The sequence below is a fragment of the Dipodomys spectabilis genome, unplaced genomic scaffold (assembly GCF_019054845.1).
Source record: "Dipodomys spectabilis isolate Male_0828 unplaced genomic scaffold, ASM1905484v1 ptg000145l, whole genome shotgun sequence".
NCBI lineage: Eukaryota > Metazoa > Chordata > Mammalia > Rodentia > Heteromyidae > Dipodomys > Dipodomys spectabilis.
The window spans coordinates 22439646-22461783 of NW_024870822.1; the positions used below are offsets into that span (position 1 = coordinate 22439646).

Here is a 22138-nt window from a genome sequence, read left to right on the forward strand (position 1 = left end):
AAGCCATTGAAGAGTTGAGCTGGCCCTTCCCCTTGCATTGGAACCAAATCTGTTTCCAGTCTGGGGAAATTTGATGCTCTTTAGATCAGTAACTCAGTGGTGCATATTCATGACATGGTTCCTCCAGTGGAGAGAAACTAGCAAATACTAAGACAAGAGCTAGATACTTATTCATAACTATCCAGCCAATCAGAGTATACACACCCACTTTATAATTATCCAGCCAATAGAATCTAGTAAGAATTAACCTAGTGGTAACACAGGGTAGTCTTATCCTGGTAACATCAAAGATAAGAAGGAGAAGCATGGGATAGACTAAAGATAGGATTCAAAGACTGAAGACTACAAGCCTACTGTACCTTTTGGATACTAACCATAGCCTGGGACCCTAAATCCTGTTTTCAGGCTTTTCCAGGTCCCTTGGCTGGTCCATCTTCATCATCTTCTGTTTCTGAGACCTGATTATACACCATTTATCCCAAGCCAATGTGCATATCATCTTAATTTCTTTCCCTTTCTATATGAGTTGTTTCAGGATCAGTATTACAGTTTGGCTTTTACTTCCTATCTTATGCATTTGAAGCACAGCCACACATATTCTAATTTTATTCTGTCAAATTCCATTCTGTTGGATTTAGCCCTTGACTCCCTTTTGTTAAAATTTTTTGTGTATGTTATCATTCTCTCCTCTTTTTTCATTTTTTTTAACATCCCCTCCTCATCAGTGAAAAACATGAAAATATTATTTCTCTATCAAGAATAAAGCTGCAGCTAGGATGGAACTAAAGACTGACTTTTGCCTGGTGCTAGAAACCCTGTCATGTTGATTGTGAGTCCCTTTGGAGAAAATCATTCAATTAATGACTATTTTACTTGATTATAGAAGCATCCAGCCCCAATTTTTCAAGCAACTAGTCCAGATGGCTCAAAATGGTAACTTTCTGGCAAATGTTTTATTTGGTTTATACACAGTATTTTTTAAAAGTTTCTGTTTGTGTTAAAAATAAGGAAATTTCTCAGAAATTTTTAAGTTTCTCAGATTCAGTATTAAGTTTCAATATAACCTGGGCACTGGTGACTCATGCCTGTAATCCTAGCTACTCAGGAAGTGGTTCAAAGCTAAAAAACAAAACAAAATAAAAAGAACCTGTTAGATTCCATCTCCAAAGAACTGGCAAAATATTGGACTGGTAGAGTGCCAAGCAAGCAAGCTTAATTCAAACCCCAGTACTGAAAAAATAGAAAGGAAGGAAGAAGAAAAGGAAGGAAGGAAGGAAAGATAGAGAAAGGAAGAAAAGGAAAGAAGAAAAGGGAAGAAGAAAGGAGAGAGGGAGAAGAAGGGAAGGAGAGAGGAGGTAAGAAAGAAGGAAAGAAAGAGAAGAAAACTAAATTTCAGTGATAAATGTTTTTTGTTACAGGGTAATTTTGTTTTTGCCAGTCCTAGAGCTTGAACTCAGAGTCTTGGTGCTGTCCCTGAGCCTCCTTGTGCTCAAGGCTAGAGCTCTACCACTTAAGCCATAGGAACACTTCCATCTTTTTCTGAGTAGTTTATTAGAGATAAGACTTTTCTACCCAGGCTGCCTATGAACTGTAATCCTCAGATCTCAGCCTCCTGAGTAGCTAGGATTATAGGTGTGAGCCCCTAGCACAGCACAGGCTGAATTTTTATATGCCTCTAAAATCTATATGTCAAACTGAATCCCCAGTATGATGATATTAGGAGCTGGGGCTTTGAGAGGTGATTGGGTTATGAGAATGGAGTCTTCAAGCACAAGTGGAATTAGTGTTCTGCTAAAAGGGACCCAGAGAACCTTTTCAGTACTTCTGCCTTGTGAAAACATGGCAAGCAGATGACCATCTGTGAACCTGTAAATAGGTCCTCATCTGGCACTGAATCTTGACTGTAAACTTTCCAACCTCCACAACTCTGAGAAATGAATTCTTGTTCTTTACAAGCCAACCAACCTGTGGTACTTTATTACAGCAACAGGAGATATTAAGATGCATTTACACACGCATTCTCTGGTCCCTAATTACTCTATCACATTGTTTTATGTTTGCAACCTTCCTAGGGTTAGAACTCATCTAATCCTAAGAATATAAAGAGGGATTTTGTCTGATGATTGCTGTATTCATTATCTACTGCCACATAACAAATGACTTCAATCTTAACAAGCCAAAACAATAAGTATTTATTATGACACATCATGTTTTGAGTGCTGGGAATCCAACAATGCCTAATCTGTGTGGTTGGGTCCTGAAGATACAGAAATGTTATTAAAGACCACACCATCTGCAGGCTGTCTTGGGATGGATAGATGGATTCCTCCAGAGGGAATGATCTAGGAGAGAAGTGGCAATAGGTCACTTCCACTAATGCCAGGTTCTATTCATTAGGAGCAGGGCACCAAACCCAGCCCTCAGCTGCTGCTCCCCCAGGGGCACATCTCAATGACCAAAGCCCACCCTCCTCTTACCATCGTACTAGAGAATGGGTTTCTAACGTGTGAATTTGGGGGACACAGCGTTAAGACCATAGCAATTGCTTTCTTTTTTATTTTTTTTAGCAAGCTCTTTCTTTAAGGTTGGTACTTCCTTCTTTCTCTCTGTCTTTATATCCAACTCACTCTCCCCTGCCTGCTACCCTCAGTCCTAGCCCAGGGGCATCCTCAGCCTCTCTAAGCATCACGTTCTGTTTTTGTGCTACTTTGACTTGCTGCTGTCACATACCTGGGACATCTTTCTCATCTTGCTTGTGTCTTTGTTAAATCTCATTCTCTAGTGCGAATAAATCCCCTCTGAATGGGATAAAATTCCACATGTTCATCTGGCCTTCTAGCCCTTTCTTCCGCCTATTAATTTCAGAGATGTGATCTCCAGTGGATCTCAGTGCCCTGAGTTGTAAATTGTGATCTCTTGGCCTTGAGACAGGCAATCTTAGAGGCCAAACCCTCTCTCTATTCCTTTTTAGCAGAATAATTTATAGCCCAAGGCTGGAAACCTCACTTCCTGGATTCAAATCCTGGTTCTGTTAATGAATGGCTAGTGACTTGTGCATAATCCCCCTCTTCTCCTCTTCATCTGTCTATTCCTTTCCCCTTGACCCCACCCTACCCCTTTTGAGTACCAACTTCCTGGTGTATTTTGATGAAGCTTAATTTTGGCTTTCTAAGAAAATAGCTTGGGCTGGGAAGGTAGCTCAGTGGTAGAGTGCTTGCCTTGCATGCATGAGGCCCTGGGTTCAATTCCTCAGCACCACATAAGCAAAAAGAAAAAAGCTGGAAGTGGCGCTGTGGCTCAAGTGGTAGAAAGCTAGCCTTGAGCTGAAGAGCTGAGGGACAGCACCCAGGCCCAGAGTTCAGGCCCCACAACCAGACCCCCCCAAAAAAAACAAAAACAAAAAAAAACAGGCCTATTTGAAATCCCCCGTGTACCTACCATGTTTCAGCGAATACATTTGTATACGCTCACATACAAGTACCCAATGTTTATATTATGTAATTAAGAGGAAAGGGATGGATACAGGAGGGATGGGTGAGCACGTTGAAAGGGGTGATATTGATAAAGATTCATTCATTAACTTTGTTAAATAGCAACTTCTTTGTACAACTACTTAAATGTATTTTAAAAAAAGAATGTGAAAAAAAAGCTGATGAGTTTTCCTGATGACTCTGGATTTTGGATTTCTCATGTTAAAGAAAAGGCATCTTTCCTATGAGAATTGGAGGAGGAGTAAAGACAATACAGTAAGTGCTAGCTCTGGCCACAGTGAGCTCTTGCCATCCCTCACTTCTTCTTAGCTAAGGAATAAGGTGGATTTGACCCCCAAGTCATCCCAAAATTTCTGAGGTTGAGAGATCAAAGACAGTGAGCCCAGAAAACACACTTTAAGAAAAGATATTCTGATTTGGCTCCAGCCTCACAACTTCTTAAGTATTCAACCTCAGACACATTGCTTAACACTTCCGCTGTCTCACCAATAAAATGCAAATACCAATCACTCCTCTCAGGGTTGTTTTGAAGATTAAATAATACCTATAATGTTTGGAGCACTTCGCCGTGGGAACATAGCAGTTATTTAATAAATGTTAATTTCCTTCCTCTTCCCTTCAAATCAAGTATTATCCTCCTGGGTGTGGGGCTGGGCTGGAGAATGGAAGGTAAAGAGCTTCGCTTTCTCTCTGGCATCTCACACAACATGCTGTTGGCTCCAATCAGAAGCCCAGGCTGGTCGCCTTAATATTCTCACAAAGCCCAATCACAGCAATTTCGAATATCCTTCCTATTTCCTCTATATGACATTTTAAAAATAAGAGCCCTTCAAGAGTTCTCCAGGCTCTCATTTCCCTAGAGCCTCTCTTTCTTCCTGTTTTCATGTAACACTGGCTTTACCAGAGGAACTGGGTGCCACTTTAAAAAAAAATTACTGCAAAGGTGATTACAAAGAGGTTGTAGTTACATAAGTCAGGTAAAGAGCGCATCTCTTTTTGAACAGTGTCACCCCCTCCTTCATTCTCTCCCAGATTTTCCCTCCCAAACCCCTTACCACCCCCCCAAGTTGTATAGTTCATTTCCAACATAGTGTCTAATGAGTATCACTGCTGAATTAGTTCAACTTTTTCCCCACCATTTCTGTGCTTCCCCTTCCCCTCTCCAAATCAGATAAACTTACATATAAGACAAAGGGTACAGAAATAAAAAATAATGACAAAAAGGCGGGGGAAAAAAAAAGAACTACAATCACTCAGCTTTCCCAGATACTCTTAGAAATCTATTAAAAGCCAGACTCTGTACGCCTGGCCTCACTTGTCTTTCAAAAAAAGTGCCATAAGAATGGACCAGACCCCCTCACCCCCAGTTCCCAGCACTCCATCTCACCAAACAGTGCTTTATGGATGACCAGCCCCAAAGAGCAAAGGGTTTTAAAATGGTCTGCAGAATCCCAGGAACACCAGGAGCAGTCTTTGGAGACTGTGTAGGCCTCTGAAAGGGTGTGTGTGTGTGTGTGTGTGTGTGTGTGTGTGTGTGTGTGTGTGTGTGTGTGTGTGTGTGTGTGTGTGTGTGTGTGTGTGTTTATGGGTGCATTTTTCTATAACTAAGACTCCTGGGTTTTAATGAGCCCCTCAGAGATCTCCAAGATGCATAAAGTGTACCAAGCTGTGGCATCATTCCTTCTAGCCACTGAGAGAGGAAAGCATAGCTCAGCGAGTTGTTAAGCATCCTGCTTTGAAGGAAACAAAAGCTTCCCTTTAGTGCCTGGGCAGCTGGGGTCCTCCCCATGTGCTTTCCTACAAGGCTGCCATCTGGGCCAGAAACACAACCACTCTCGCTACATCTGGTCAGAGTGTCAACTTCAGATTATATATCCAGATTTCCCCTTTCTATTTTTCCTTTTTGTCCTCACCAGACATTTCCTGCCTTAGGTGATATATAGCCAGGCAGGAGGGAGCCCTATAAGCTCCAGCATCACCATTTACACACACTGAGCCCTGCCTGCAAATCTTCAATTCAGAGAGATGATCCCAGCCTCCAGTTCTCATTGCTTGTTACTATGCTGCTCTGGTTGTCCTGTAGCTTTCTGGAAGTTCCCACCTTCAAGGTTTACTCCTGTGACTCGTTGGTCCTTCCCTATCATCCCTCAGCTCTCCATGGTAACAGGCTCACATGTTCCTTCTCTCCTCTGTTGATGGCCTCACTTAATTGCTAAGCAAACTCTCTCTACCTCCCCTCCTGAATGATGCTTTTCTCGACCTGGTTTTTGCTAATTTCAGTCTAGAAATGAGAAAGCCAAACAGTGCTAGGGGTACTATGGCCACTGCCATCTCCATATGGGCCCTTCTGGTCTTTGTTCTTTTAAATCCAGAGGAAATAGCAATAAAAGTACCACGCATGTTCTTTGGGTGCCTCATTTTCCTATGTCAATGTTAAAGACTTGACTCTTTCAGTGTGGGGTTGTTCAGCCCTGTGTAAGTCAGCAACCAAGGAACATGGTCATGGCTAGAGAGTGCCCTCTCCCACTTGACTGTGTCCTGACAACAGTTTCCCTGTGCCTACAGTGCTGAATCTCTTCTGAGCCAGTTGACACTTACGTCTGCTCATGGCCATGTGTTCTGTCTACAGAAAACTTGCCTTTCTTCACCTATTTCTCCAGTGTTCTAGAGCCTTCCCTTAGAACCTAGATCCTTTTCTTCCTCTCTACATGCAGTTGTCCCCCTTTCTCTCCTTCTGCCCCTTTCCTCCTTTGCTGTGTGGCATCCCCTCTACCTATCTACAAGACAGTTTCTTAGGTTTATTTCCTTTCACCTCTATAGCTCTTGGACACACATCCACCTGACAAAAAACAGGAATACCCAAAGCCCTCTGAGGTTCCAGAAAGTATCTTCTCACATTCCTTGTAGCCTGTAAGACCCAGTTTCCACATCCTACAGGGTTGTTGTGAAGAGTAACTGAGCCAGTGCTCCTGAGGCACCTAGCCCACATTCTGTGGACACTGTGCTTCAACAGGCTACCCGCAGTCCTCTCACTCCTTTGCTTCTGCTTCCCTTCAGAGCACAGGAAGAGGCCCATGTTGGCAGGCCAGGTGATCAGGTATCTATTTAGCTTAGATTCTAAACTTAAAACATAATGCAGCAGATGCCTAGAGCTCAGTGAGCAGCCATGCCTTGTATTGTTGGGGGCAGACCAGCAAAGCTAAGACCTCCCCTCTATCTCCTTGGGTTTGTGGAAGCAGACAGTTTGGAGAAACCCAAGTAAAAGCTTTGTTACAACAACTTCCTAAATATGTTCGGTTCTTCATAATTTCTCCATCTCTTACTTCTCCAGCCAGCTTTTCCCTGATTTAATCTATCCCCCATCACTCAGCCATACCCCTCGCTTGGTGGTACTTGACTTCTCACTTTCCAAACATGACATACATACTTACACCTCTTTGCCTGTAGGCCCAAGATGTTTGTCTGCTTGGTCTGGTTTGCCCTATGTCTAGATGTCCCCAGCAAGGCACCAGCCATCCATTTAAGATGTTGAAAAACTACATTGATTCTTTTACAGTTACCCCACCCCATTACCATCCTGTATCTTCACAGCTCCCTATGCCTAGCACCTCGACTCAGTTTAATGTACTGAAATTATTCATTTAATGATTTCCTCCCACTAAACTGAGCACATGGAGAGGAGGACTCCAACTTATTCCACATGCCTAGTGCTTATCTAGACCTGCTGCATGCTGAATGCTCAGTAAATAGCTGTCAGATGAGCACAGAAATGAAAGAACACAGAGGAGACTGGAAGTGAGAAGGAGCAGTATTTTCAGTATTTGGGGAAAGTAGTATTTCCTGGGTTTTCTAATCAGGTCTCATGACAGTGATATGATGATGTATGTTCCTGAAATAGAGGTGTCTAGGGAAAAAGTAGTAATTGCCTAGCCAAAAGTGATGCTGGCAGTGTGCTAGCTGTGAAGGTTGTAGACTTGGCAGGGCAGAGCCTCTTAGCCTCCTTCCTCCTCAGGTTCTGGTATCTCAGGTTCTGGCAGGAGATGTACCTGGTATGGTAGCTATTCCCAGGACCCAGGCCTCTGCCTTTGTAAGCTTACTAAGAACAGAATGAGAACTGGAGATGGAACAAGAAGTCCACATAACCGGGAAGATGTCTATGTTGGCACTCCAGTATTCTGTACCCAAGGACCTGGGCCGTATCCTGTCCAAGGCCCAATTTCGATTTAAGCTAGATTTTAGCACCCCTCAATCCAAAATTCTTCCAGTCCTACAAAAATCATGAGTGGCTTTGCCCTGGAGACAATGCTAAGCCTCCCTCTCTAGCTCCAAGCCTGCTCAGTGTCACAGCATATCCACAGGCTGGCAGGCCCTGGGAGGGAAGCTCAGCCATGCTTGTTGAATGCACTAATGGCCAGCCTACATGAGCACTGTCTAGCAGCCACATTACATCATGTGACATCACATCATGTCCTATGAAAAGCAGTTGTTCTAGAAGACTTGATACTGACATTGGACTTGAAGTTAGCCAGGTGAGATTTGGATCAAGGCTTCACAGTATGACATTGGACAAAAAAAATACAGATGAGAGCTTAATGAAATAAATCATTTGAAGTGCCTCAGACAGCCTGGTGCATATGTATATATACCCAAAATGCTCCAGACACCATGGTGGGCATAGAGAGACAAGGTCCTATCACCTACATGACTCCAGCTGGTCCCAGGAAGGTAGGAAATGCCAGCAGGAAGCCTTGTGTACAGCAGGAAGGAAGGATGCTTGAGAAAGGGTGAATGTTTGTCATGATTCACATTCCTTCAGGATCTGAGCATACAGAGGTTCAAAGGCAGGTCAGAGGGTTCTGCAAGGATAGATGGTAGAGTCCATTCTCTGACTCACATCCTCACCCAGGGGCTGAAGCTGTGCCTTGCCATTCGTTAGCTGCATGAAGAGGAAAGAATCTTAGTGTTCTGTGCCTCCTTGTTCTTCTACTAAAAAAGGCATTAAAAAGTCTACCTGACTTGCAGGGTCCTGTGAAGATTGGAAGGTGACAAACCCAATGAACCCAAGTAGTGAAGACATCTTTAAGTAGATCTAGGTAAAGAGCCATGCTTGAACTTGTAGGGATCTATGAAGCCTGGCCTTTAAAAAATCTGCATACAAGGATTATTGTCTCATGTGATATCAATCCATTGAGTGAGTTCACCTCCCTCAGACTCTGCTGGTACTATGAGTGCATGGAAGAGAAAGATCCCATGTCCCTCTTCAGGGAGCTGAGAATCCAGGGAAGTGTGCATTGTAAAGGGCACAGGCCCAAGGCTGGAGGGAACTGAAGCAAAACCATACCAAAGTATAATTGCTGGTCATTAGAGACCTCATCCATCATCCACTCTTTCCTGCAATACAAGAAAACACAACAGACATGTTCAGTGCCCTGTCAGGTGGTATGCACAGGGGCAGAGTCAGCAGTGCTGGGCGTAGGCTCTAGCCTTGCCTCCTAGGTGAGCACAGATGGTCTCCAGCTACCCCGACCTACCTTTCTCTTCATAGGTTTTTGTTTTCTTCCTGAAGCTCTGGTAGGTTGCTTAGGTATGCACTGAGCAGTCAGGCTGGGGATAAACTCACCCCTACAGCAGTTCAGACTAATGATCAGGTAATAGCACTGCTGGAAATTGTGTATCTTTAGTTAGGCCATCAGTTCTTAGCTTTGTTTTGCTTTGTTATACAAAGAATTTTAAAGAATAATGGCACCTTTTTTTTTTTTTTTTGGTGGGTCCTGGGACTTGAACTCTGCGCCTTTGCTGTTGCTGAGTTCTTTCTGCTCAGGGTTAGCAATCTACCACTTAAGCCATAGCTCCAGCTTCTTCTGCGATTAGTTGGCAATAAGAGTCTCACACACTTAAGCCAGGTACCAGTGGCTCATACCTATAATCTTAGCTACTCAGGAGTCTTGAGATCTGAGGATTGTGGTTCAAAGCCCAGGCAGGAAAGTCCATGAGACTCTTATCTCTTATCACCAGAAAACTGGAAGTGGCGCTGTGGCTCAAGTGGTAGAGCACTAGCCTTGAGCTGAAGAGCTCAGGGACAGCACCCAGGCTCAGGGTTCAGGCCCTACAACCGACCCCCCAAAAAGAGTCTCACAGACTTTCCTGCCCGGGCCAGCTTTGAACTGCAATCCTCAGATCCTAGCCTCTTGAGTAGCTAGGATTACAGGCATGAGCCACAGGTGCCTGGTGGCAGAGCTGCTCTTTATCTTTCCATTTGCTTTATATCACAAGGTGTTCAGTGTCTAGCATTGAGCCTGGGTAGAGACACTAAATGCATCGCTTACCTTTGGTCCCATAGGGAAAAATTCTGCTAAGAATATGAAACTCTGAGGCCAAGCTTGCAAACTTGGAGGATCTACAACTAACTCATTACTTGAACAAGTGACTTACCTCTTGTACCTTGGTTTTCTCAGCTATAAAATGAGTTACTATGAGTACTTACCTAGATATTATAAGAGTTCGATGACAATACTAGGAAAGCCTAGGCTGGAAGCATGCTCTCTCATCTCTGCAATGTCTGATCAGGCATTGCCTGGTAAGGGGCTACTTACAAATATCAATGTAGGTGGGGGCAGGAAGGGGATAGAGGAGTTGAATATAAAGCCACAAGATGGCCCTTGGGGAAGCAGCAGTATCTGGTACCCAGGAAAAGACCCAGGGCGGCACACTGAAGAACTGGCTCGATCAGACATTGCAGAGATAAGAGCATGCCTGTAGCCTAGGCAGCTGCCTTTCAAAAGGAAGAAGGGAGTGAAAGCGATTAAATGAATGAGCAGATAATGACACCACTTATGAAGCCCTTGCAACATGCTGCTCTGTCCCATGGACTTCCGTGATGACATTCCTATTTTAAAGACAAGGAAACTGAGGCTCAGTGAGATGAAGTCATCAGTCACACGGTTGGTAAATCACAGCACTGGCCATTCATTCAAGCATCCTTACTTCCCCGTATCCTTGCTCCTACTGCTGAATTTGATATCTTTCAAAAAAAAAAAAAAAAAAAGGAATAAAAGCAGGAGGCCTGGGAGCCAAACCTGTACATTCTGGCTTGCCAGACACCCCTGCACGCCCCTTCTCTTTGAGTATAGATTGCTGGGAGGTGTCCTATGACCTGAGGAACAGAGCATCACACCTCCCATCTGACAAGGCGTGTGCTTGCTCTGGCTGTAAATATATGTGTGCAACCCCGCCATTCCCTGTGTCATGAATCAGCCCTGTGGCCACTGGTCCCAGAGTCTGAGCAGAGCTGACTTACAGTCTGTGAGAGCTTTAACTCTTCCCCCTGGAGGATGTTCAGCCATGTTCCTGTGAGCAGGAAGGAGCTCAGGCCCCAACGTCCAGTTACCTGGAATATGTTTCTGGCCCTCTGTGATGTATCCCAAGGCAAAAAAAATAAACAGTTCCCTTTCCTCTTCTTGTGGTTCCCAATTGTGAGAGCTGCAAAGGGAAGGAAGGCTTTCTAAAGCACCTGCACTAGATCAGGTGAGGAAAGAGTGTTCCAAGCAGAGGGAACAATCAGTACAAAGGCACTGTGGCACAAGTGAATTTGGCATGCTTGAGAACATGAGCACTGACTCTTCCAGAGGAAGCAAAGACTAAGAAAAGACCAGAACATTGTAAGCCATCAACAGTGGCAGGTGGGGGGAGGGAGCTCAGGAGCTTAAGAGGTGAAAGGTGGGGGCCACATCTTGGAACAATTACTCTGGCATTTCAAGAAACATAGGTTCATATGACCAGAGACTCCTAAAACTTTGTACTTGACAGATGGTAGGACACTTAGAATCTTGACATTTTGGACCAAGACTTATAAATCTGAGTTTGCAGCATGAGATTTTAAGATCATGTTTCTGAGCTGTGTAACTCCAAACCTTGCACACAAAAAAAGAAGTCAACACCAAAATTCAAGGTGGCCTTTGACTTGCCACCATTGGCAACTGGGCCTTCCCACATGCTCATCCTCCATAAATCCCTTGGTGAACCAGGCACTGGTGGCTCACAGCTGTAACCTTAGCTACTCAGGAGGCTGAGATCTGAGATTTGAGGTTCAAAGCCAACCAGGCAAAAATGTCTGTGAGAATCTTATCTCAATTAACTAAAAGCTGGAAATAGATGTGTGGCTTAGCTGGTAGAACACCAGCCTTGGGCAGAGAAAGCTAAACAAGAATGCAAGACCCCTTCGTTCAAGCTCTAGCATAAAAAAAAATGAAAAGAAAAGAAAGGAAAAGAAAAGAAAAAAGAAAAGAAAGGAAAGGAAAGGAAGAAAAGACGTCCCCTTGGCAGCTTGGCACTGACATTCAGACTCTCAGCTTGGGTGTAACCTGCTGCCTCTTGCTGTCTGCCAGCAATGCCAGGCTGAATTCTGGTCAGTCCTCCCTGGCAGTTCAGGGGGAGATGTACCCAGTGCTCCTCAACTAGAGGAGATAATGCTGCCTGAACACACAGGCATCAATCTCCCATCGTGGCATTTTTAATAAGTCCTGTGGTTCCCACTGAAAACCACAGAGCAGCAGAAGTCATTTATGTTCTTTAAGTAATTTCCTGGCCTTTGGGCCATGGTCCCACCTTTCCTTGGTAGGGTTTTCTCCTCACAGCTTCAAGGAATACAAAAGCTACTTGGCCTTTTGCCAAGATCATTGAGCCTATAAGACGACTGGCATCTGTTTGTGCATTATTCTCATTTTCATTTGCTCAATTACCCACCATGGATAAGGAGAGAGTCACAAAGCTCTGACCCCTGGGAAGACTTGTGTGTGAAGCCTGAGGCACAGGGCTTCCTGAGGAGGGCTGAGGGGCAGAAAGGAAGAGAGCATAGTCTTTAGGGTCAGGCAGATATGAGTTGAACCCTGTGCCCCTCCTTTCCCTCCTGTGTCATTTGGGCTATGTTATTTAAAGTCTCTGATCCTTGATTCTATTCATCATTTGGAAGATATAATGGTCTCTGGAGTTAGGGTACCTGGGTTTGCATTCCTGATCTACCACTGTTCTGTGACACTGAGCAGATCCTTGAACCTCTCTGGGCTCTTCTGATTGCCTTGTCTATGAAATGGGAATAATAATATTCCCTACTGGGGAAAGGTTGCAGAGGATACAGCAATGGTCACCTAGCTATTATTTTCGGGCAGACTGTCGTGGTGGAGGACATGTAGTGAATCACAGCTACTCACTCATAGTGCCAAGGTAAGGGAGAAGGAGGGAGAGACAGAAACAGATAAACAGACACAGAGTCAGAGAGAGAGATACCAGGATTCAATACCTCCTCCAAATACTTGTCTCCAATGACACCACTTTCTTTAGGCTCCTATTTCCTAGAGTTTCCATTACCTCACAACGGCCATTCAGTGATGAACCTATAAGTGAACTATTCCACTGATGAGATCAGAGTCCCACAACCCAATCATCTCTCAAAGAACCCATCTCTGAACTCTGCATCATTGTAGTCCAAGCCTTCAACACATGGGCCTTTGGAAGGACATTTATAACTCAAACCGTAGCAAGTCATATTAAAGCAAGTCATATTGTGGTACTGAAGGAATGAGTATTAACTATGAATACCATTGTCCACAGGGAGGCAGTGAGGTGCAGACCTCAGTGTCTTGTACCTGACATCCATATCATATATAGTTGAATGATGGAGAAAGAATTGGAGGGATTGATGGTAAGTGGTGGAGGTGTCCACTGACTGTCACCTCCTGCTCTGAGCACTGGACTAGGGCTGGGGCTGCCTTACCATTATAAGCTGATGAATCCAGTATATTCTTTCCCCAGCGCTCAGAGTCAGTGGCATCAGGCTAGTAGTCTGAATCAGCTATAGGGGAGTGTTTACACAACAGACATTGGCAAATGTTAGGTGTGTTTTATAATGAGAGTGACATTTCAATTAGAACTCAACACATCATCTCTGCCTGCTAGAAGAACATTTTCATATCCTTTGACCCAGGCATCTTCAAAACTTCAATTGACAATATTATTGTGGGGCACAGATGATGGAGAAAATAAACAATGTTATAGCAGGTAGATGGTGTTAGTGGGGTTGAAAGCTTGGCTTTGGGGGTCTCCGGTAAGTTTGTAGTGCATATTTTTAGTGGGTTTTGGTGGTCACTGGTACACCTCTGAGATACTGAAGAGGAAACCAGAAAGCATGAGGTGACATGGTGGGGCTGTTTGGTGGTAATCTCAGGACTTTCTGTAACTTGATCAGACTGAATTGATGCTGTAACCTCCAGGGATGACTGTTAATACTGTTTGATCAGACTCTGTGGATGGATTTTACAGGCATCTGTGGGCTCCTTCATGGAGCATCTAACTCCCCAGGTCCTTATCATAAATGGCCAGATCAGCCTTCTGACTGAAGGGACTATTTAAGGACAAATCTCCTTCAATATCAATTGACTTTGAAGAGGTGTAGCTATTAAGAGGGCCAGACAGAAGTGTATCCATTAAGTGTAGAAGACAGAAGAATGAATCCAAGGAAGGCATTTATAAACTGCCCAAGAGATAGAAGCTTGTCTTGTGTGAGAAGAAAGCACAAATCAAGATGTTCTAAGCTAAGACCCAGGCTCACAGTGCATGCTGCAATCCCTGCTGCTTGAACATGCTCAATATGGGGTCTCAATGAGGCCCTTTGAGTCCAGAGCCCCCATTTGATTCTTTACTGTGGGTGAGCCACCTTCTTTCTGTCTTCTTACCTCAGGGCTGTGGATGGTCAGCATAATTGTTTCATCCTTAGGAATAAATATCTCTTTTAAAGTGTGTTGACATAGCATTTGTGTTTCAATGGCCCTAAATGGCTTTAGAGGAAAGCTAGTTAATCCTCTGATCTGAGGAAGACCTGATTCTGTTCATTCTTAGAGGAATAAAAAGAAAATGCTGTGCCTTTAATCTCTAAATTAGCACCATTGGGACTGGCAATTACCAGCCCTTCTCTGAAGGAGTGGAGTGGGGTGTTTATACTTAGCAACTAGGTAATGTGAGGTACGGAGGAGGATGGATGGCTAGAGGGGGCAAAAAGTAGTGGCTCATGTGGAAGACAGCTAGGGAACTGCAAGGAACAGATCAAAGCAGCTCCAGGGGACAGTTCTTAAATATCCAAGGGCCTTAGTCTCCAGTTTGTGTGACTATTGGGTGGCGATGGAATCTAGGAAGTGAGACTTAATGGGAGGAAGTTAGGATATTGAGAGTGTGTTCATGAAGGAGATATTAGTACCCTGGCCCTCCTGTCCCTCTTCCTCTCCTCTCTCTTTCTCCCTCTCCCTCTCCCTTGTGGGGTCAGGGGTATCTCATCAGCACTGCTTCTGCAGGTGCCAGTTTACAGAGATCTCCTGGATGTTAGAAGAAGGAGGCTTTGTGACAGTAGGAGAGGCTGATGGGATCCCCCCACCCGGCCCCGCCCTAGCCAGCAGGAGGACACTTGAGCTCATGCAGGGTGCAAATTCTGTTTCTCTGTCAACACTGGCTAAGGACTGCTCCTCTTGACTCTAAATCTGGCACAAATCACCAAAAAGCAGACTCCCTTTTCCAGCATATGGAAACAAACACAAAATATGGCTGTCCCTTGCCCATCATAGTGATGCTCCTGTCCTGCCCTTCTCTGACATGTTATGAAAGATTATTTATAGGTTTTAAAAATAAATGCAGTTTACATAGGGAAAAGGGTACAAAGCAATGCAGCTTTAAAATTGGAGCTTGAAAAAAAAAAAAACAAACCAAAGCTTTACTATCAGTAGGAAAGCAAAAATACTGATTGAACTCTTGTGATCGGTCATTCTACTTATCTTTGAGCTTCCTAGCAGTCTTTGAAAAAAAAAAGGGAGCCAGCCGTGGTGGCGCATGCAGGTAATCAACGAGGAAGATGAGGCAAGAGGATCATGAGTTTGAAAAAAAAGAGAATATGATGAATTTTGTGCTCATGTTTAGGTCTAAGGAAAAAGAGACAAATTATGTTTTATGGAGCTAGTTCTATTATATATATGTATATATATATATATATATATGTACAAATACATATAGTTTGTATTTATTTAATGCCTTATTCTTACATAAGGATATCCTATGAGCAGTGAGCAATCTCACCTGGGAAGTGGGGAGGGAACAATACCTTACATGGTTTTGTGTTTATATATGAGGAAAAACAGTTCCTTTTGTTGTTTGGGATGTGAGGGGCTCTAGATCATGTCACAGGGCACCAGCCATGTTCTTCCTCTAAGCTCTGCGCAGGACCTATTTCACTGCTATCATCCAAAGTCTGAATCTCAGGTGGTCTCAGCTCCATTTGAGAACTTCATAGCAGATACATGAGGGCTGAAGAAGACTGTGTCTTAGGAAGCCTGCTGCTACCTGGCTTGTAGACCTTGGAGCTTAGAGCGTACTGACTGGTGCGATTCTGTGGCCAGTGTCCTGTGAAGTAGGGCTGTTCCCATGCCTCCCTCAATCAGTTGTGGCCATCACAGGTTATTTTCATGTAGGGTAGAGAGACCACAAGGTATTAATGACAGCCTTCTCCAGGACCTACCTTTTAGGACAAAGGCCACATTGTTCCAAATGATGGCTGGAATAAAGACCAGATACGTATCACTTTTGCAAAAGCTGTAAAGCTGAAAAAGCTAGATAGGAAAGACATTGAATAACAATCAAGAGACAGCCAGAGAAATGATGAAAATCTTTGCAAACATTGAATTAAATAGGACCAAATATAAGATTCTATGTTTTGGCTTAAAGCATCCACAGGTGTGTGCACATTCACACTCTTGCACACACATGCATACTCGTGTACATATTTGTGTCCAACTATGTGCATGTGTATACATATCCATGTGTGTGAACATGTATGCATATAAACCTGTATGTGCACATAACTGCATGTATGCATGCCTATATACATACATATACACCCTTATGTTTACATGCATTCATACACAAACGCACCTGTACCCATATGCTTACACATAGGCACACACATGGCTATGAAGAGATGACATGAAGCAGACCTGACTTGGTAGCACAGCGTGAAAAGAACTTGAAGGTGTAGTTAGCAGAAAGCTTCACTTGAGTCAAAAGGAGGCAGAGTTATGGGACCTTATACTGCACTAACAGGAGCATAGGGTCCATTAGTTCATTCCTTGTGTATTGTATAGCACAGGTTGTTCAAGTCAATTGCGGGGCATATAATTTAGAAGCCTTTGAGAAAAATTGACATCTTGAGGGGGAAGTTCAATTTGAGAAAAAACCTTTGAAATCATGAGTTATGAGGCATTATCAAGAGGAATTGAAGGTATTGGGCCTAGAGTAGTCCTCAGTGAGAATTTAAGAATGCCTTCAACTGTAAGGCAGTATGTAAGAAAAGACTTGGTCTGTGCCTATGTCCCAAAAAAGTCTGTCCAACTGGACTAATGGAAGAAGAAGGGAAAAGAAGTAGGACTTAATGTGGCTCATTTAAGGGTGGTTGACATGAAATTCCTTGTTCTACACGGGCTGTGTGGTCACCATCAGAACAGACAGGGGCTTGCACAGAGAGAAAGGTAACTGCTTCCAGTGAACTGTAAAATTCTGCCCAGATGACTGTGAGGTTCCCTAGGCCTGCTCTGTGGGAAACTTGATGAACACCTTTCTTGTGTCCTCCCAGGTGGAAGGGTTGGGGCAGCTGCCAAGGACCCAATCCAGTCATGATGAAGTACAGTGTTAGGTGCTCAGCTGGGTATAGCAACAGTGGGCAGCAGCCCAGGGCACCTGCTCATGTGGCACAATGCCTGCTTCCCACCTCCTGGAAAGATGGAGATTCAGACAGAGGCAGCCCCAGGCTGAGATCTCAGCAGCAAGGGCTTCTCTGGGATCCTGGGAGGAGCAATGGAAAGTCTCAGACAATGGAGACAGCTGAGCTGATGAGAAAATCTGCTACTCTTGATCTGCCTGGTATTACAGAAACTGATACACTTAAAGCTGAGTGTGATGATGGCACACATGCCCTTGACTTGGGAGGCAGAGGCAGGATTGTGAGTTCAAGACCACCTGGGGGAAAGTATCAAAACTCTTTCTCAAAAACAAAGTAGAAACAGAAAAGCTGGGGGACATAGCTCAAATAGTGGAGTACTGGCGTGGTGTTCATGAAACACTGGGCTCAATCTTTACTACCAGAAAGAAAGAGAAATTGACAAACTCTTCTGAGCCCTCATTTTGCTGTCATCTTGTTGTGAAAATTAAAGACAGTGTCTGAGGCCTGTGACCTGTGCATGTGGCTAGCATACTATAAATACTGTTTTCTCCTCTCTTTTTTTCCTTCAAAACTGAGCCACATTGACACTGTGGAGACTTAGGGGCAGGGTGGGTCTTCTCACCTCTCTAGGGTCAGTTCACCCTAATAGTGTGCATGGTGCTTGTCCTCTGATCCCTGCCCCTCTCGCACTTTGCTAAGGAGATATTTTCTCCCTGACAGAGGAGCTGAAGGAGAAGCTGACCGAGTACGTGGACAAGGTGAACAGCCAGAAGCCCGGCTTCATCAAAGTCGTGCGCCACAGCAAGCAGGAAGGCCTCATCCGCTCCCGGGTCAGCGGCTGGAGGGCAGCCACGGCTCCAGTGGTGGCACTCTTCGATGCCCATGTGGAGTTCAATGTAGGCTGGTGAGTGAGGAAGAGTCTCCTGGTAGCCTAGAAGCTTTGAGTACAAAGCATGCTGGGAGCGGAGACATTGGCAGGAGGAGGGAGAGAATCTTGGGGACTGGTGAGTGTGGGTGTATGAATGACACAGACAACAGGATTGTCCCGTAGTAGGGCAGGAGGATTATGGGTCGAGGGGTCAAAGCACAGTACCTTTATGATATGGTAGCAATATCAGGTGTAGCACTGACTGGTGTGGTGTCCCTTTGTTGGTAGGACTAGGAAGAGGGGTACCTGGTAATTGGCTAAGGACAAGGGTCCAACAGCCAGCACAGCAGAGCTGGGGCAGATATGTGACAGATGCCCCACCTGGGAGATAGGGTAGATGTATGATAGAGGTGTATGAAGGTAGCATAATGTTGCCACAGGTACACAGGGCCAGGATTGTGGCACACAATCCCAGAGCTTCCTGCCTGGTGAAACCAAGTATGAACCAATCTTCCTTTCTCAGTTTAGGTGGCAAGAGAGAGCAGGCAAAAGCCACAGTGCTACTGAACACTGACTGGGTCTCTATTCCCCATGTCCTTGTCAGGCCTAGGGTCTGTAGTGCCACCCCTATGTCTGGCTTCACTTGGGCATGGATAGCACAGATGCTGGGAATGACTTGCATGGCTGGGACCTGGAGGTTCCCAGTGTTTCTCCCAGTATGCCTCCTGGCCTCAGGGTCTGTTCCCTCCCCAGCTCCACTATGCCAGCCTTTGCCTCTTTCCAAGGAGCCAGGAGAGGAGGATCCTTTGGCAGGAAGGACTCTTGGGGCCTGCATACAGCCTGGGCTGGCTGCCGGCATAAACGGGCCCAAATTAAGACTGCAGCAGAGTCATTTTTTATACTTGAAGTCCCTGCTTGCCATTTGTGACTATTTAAAAAGCATTTGTACTGAATTTATGGCCAGGATAGGAGAGGGACACTTACTATTTCAAGCTGATTTGAATAAACAATTATGCGTTGAATGTATTATTAATGAGAAGCTTATCATTCCTGTCTGCAAACACATTACTCTTCTGGTGCCCAGAGGGTCCTCTAGATTCCCTAAAAAAGCCTGGTTGCCCATTTCTCCATGGGCAGTTGAGGAAATGTGCCTCCACCTTCCTTGTCTGCCTTTTCAAGTTGCTACACTGGATCTCAGTAGGAGATGTAGGTTCCTTCATTCTTTTTTTGTTTTATTTTTGATCTTATTTTATTGCAAAGATGCTGTACAGAGGGCTTACAGTTACATGAGTAAGATAATGAGTACATTTTTTGTGAAGCTTTGTTACCTCCTCCTTTGTTTTTCTCCTACGATCCCTTCCCCCCTCTTCCCCCCCACCACCCCACAAAATTGAAAGGTACATTTTCAACATAGTGTCTTGTGAGTATCATCGGTGCAATGGGTCATCCTGTGTCCTTGTTTCAGCATTTTGTTATTCCCCTTCCCCTTCCCCAAATTAGATAAATGTATATACAAGATGCAGAGTACCAAAATCAAGTACAGTGACTACAGGGGGTATAGCACAGAGGGAAGAACATACAAAAAAAAATCACACAGCACATTAAAAACAACCACAGCAAAGAAAAAAATACCTCATATGTTCATATCTTGGGGTTCTTTTCGCTTAGCATCATCTTATATGGCCATGCGTACATAGCTTTTGAGCTTTTTCTTTTCCTTCCTTTCACATTTTCATTTTTGTTCTGTTAGAGAATAAAGGGAAGGCAAAGCAGGCTGGATGAGACTCTGTCAGCCTGGTTCTAGACATGCCAAAGGAGTGGCCAAGCTGCTTGCTAACCTGGAAGTCCTCTGAGGACCAGAAGCTGAACAGAGGGTCCTTCCTAGGTTCTTTCTCCTGGGGAACTACCCTCAGGAGAGGCTGCTGCCCTGGTCAGCCACAGGGGCGCAGTCACCCCCTCCTCTCTCTCCTTTCCTCTCAGGGCAGAACCCGTGCTCACTCGCATAAAGGAGAACCGAAAGCGGATCATCTCACCATCCTTTGATAACATCAAATACGACAACTTTGAAATTGAGGAGTACCCGCTGGCCGCCCAGGGCTTTGACTGGGAGCTGTGGTGCCGCTACCTAAATCCCCCCAAGGCCTGGTGGAAGTTGGAGAACTCCACAGCCCCGATCAGGTAGAGTATTCTTTCCTGTGGGTCTCTTTACTTTGGGATCCAAGCAAGACCTCCACTTCCAGCCCAGCCCTTCCCTAAACTCTAGCCCCAATGGGTGTCAGACAGAGGGTGGGGAGGGCAGAGGGGAGTTCCATTAGGATCCTTAGTCACTGCTCTCAGGCTCGAAGGATCTCTTTAATTTAATTAGTTGTTTCTTTGTGACCTATGTACTAGGTCTCAAGTTTCCTAGGCAAGGACTCTTGAGCCACATTCCCAACCCTTTTTGCTTTAGCTTGTTTTTAGATAGAATCTCAATCTTTTGCCAACTCTGACCTTGAATTGCAATTCTCCTACCTCTCCTTCCTCTACATTACCATACGCCGCTTGTTTTTAAGATAGATTTGAGGTCCCCCGCTGGCCTCAAAGTGAGACAGTCCTATTTCTGCCTCTTGAGTAACTGGAATTATAGGTGTATCCACCATAACCAGTCCTCGTGATTCCTTTTAAAAAGAGCCGCCATGGCATTCAGAAACCCACTCTTCTAATCACTCATGTGGACACAATACCATCAAATACCCGCTAGGTGGCAATTGCTATGCTCAGTGCTGAGGGTCCAATTTACTGCCTATCCCCCAAAGCCTGGAGCATAAATGAAGACAGACAAAGAAAACCCACCCCAGCATGCAGGTGGAAGCTCCATGGCAGGGCAAGTCTGAGTTCCTTTACAGACAGGATACCAATGAGCTTCTCCTGCAGAGTGTGTAAGAGATGATTAGGGTGGGAATGAGCACCCATGTGGAAGTTCATGCGCCCACAGAAGGAGGTTTCTAGATGGAGAAATGTGAGCCAGGCAGTCCTACACAATTATGCTAGAGCAACAGAGAGGCCAGATCAGATCCACAGGGCTTATAGATTTGACAGTGTTGGGGTTTTCTTTTATAGGACTCAGATAAACAAACACACAAACAAGCAAAAGGCCTCAAATTCTCTGTCTTTACTGCTAGACCCCTGAATGACTCCCAACTGCAGCCTCTGCTTTTAGGGTCTGGATTCCTGCCACAGCTATGTCCACCTACCTTGTTTTTATCTGCATTGATGATAAGGTATGGCTGTACTCCTTGCCTGTTAAACACAACAGGAGGCAATGGAAATATCCTAGGGGGCCACTTCTAGAGTAAAAGAGATTAGAAACCAGTGTTACTTTGTTTGCCATGACAGAGAAAGATGATGAAAACTTTAGTTGAAAATAGGTGATTATTACCTAAGATTATGTTTTCCTTGCCAGAAGAAAAAAATATGTTCATATTAAAAACAGGATGGAAGAGATTTCTGTTTTCTTTTTTTTTTTTTTTTTTTAATATAACTACACATGTATGAGATTTCTGTTTTCTGTGGTTACTTCTATTATTTCCTTAGTCGGTCTCAGGTTAGTATAATGAAATACCTGAGGCCAGGTAATTTATAATGAAAATAGATTCATTTAGTTCACAGTATTGAAGGCTAAACATGTGACATTGGGTTGAGCTACCTCGTTAGCCTCTGATAAAGGCAGATGATATCATATAGCAAGAGTAGAAATGGGAAAACCCACACACAGAGGGGGACAAATATGTTGGTGGCCTTTATAACCATCTGTTCTCTTAGGAACTAATCTGACCTAGTCAGAACTACATGAATCTCTTGTGTGTGATCCTACATAACTTAATCATCTTTTAGTAAGCTCTACTTCTGAAGGATCCACAACCTCTCATTACCATTGAAGCTTGGACCATTGAAGCTACAGAGTTTCAACACCTAGATTCTTGATACACCCTCAAACACAGCAGCTGCCAACTCTGCCAAGCCTGTGCCACAATTCTGTGTTGTTGAATATTT

General features: G+C 44.4%; 1 protein-coding gene across 1 annotated transcript in view; it reads left to right on the plus strand.

Annotated features, from left to right (window-relative positions):
- The window catches only part of Galnt18 (polypeptide N-acetylgalactosaminyltransferase 18), a 319444-nt gene that overhangs the window by 207332 nt on the left and 89974 nt on the right, over positions 1 to 22138 (plus strand). Inside the window, exons 4-5 of the mRNA XM_042691681.1 lie at positions 17959 to 18142; positions 20087 to 20284. Coding sequence (XP_042547615.1) covers positions 17959 to 18142; positions 20087 to 20284 — 382 coding nt within the window. The remainder of the gene's footprint in view (positions 1 to 17958; positions 18143 to 20086; positions 20285 to 22138) is intronic.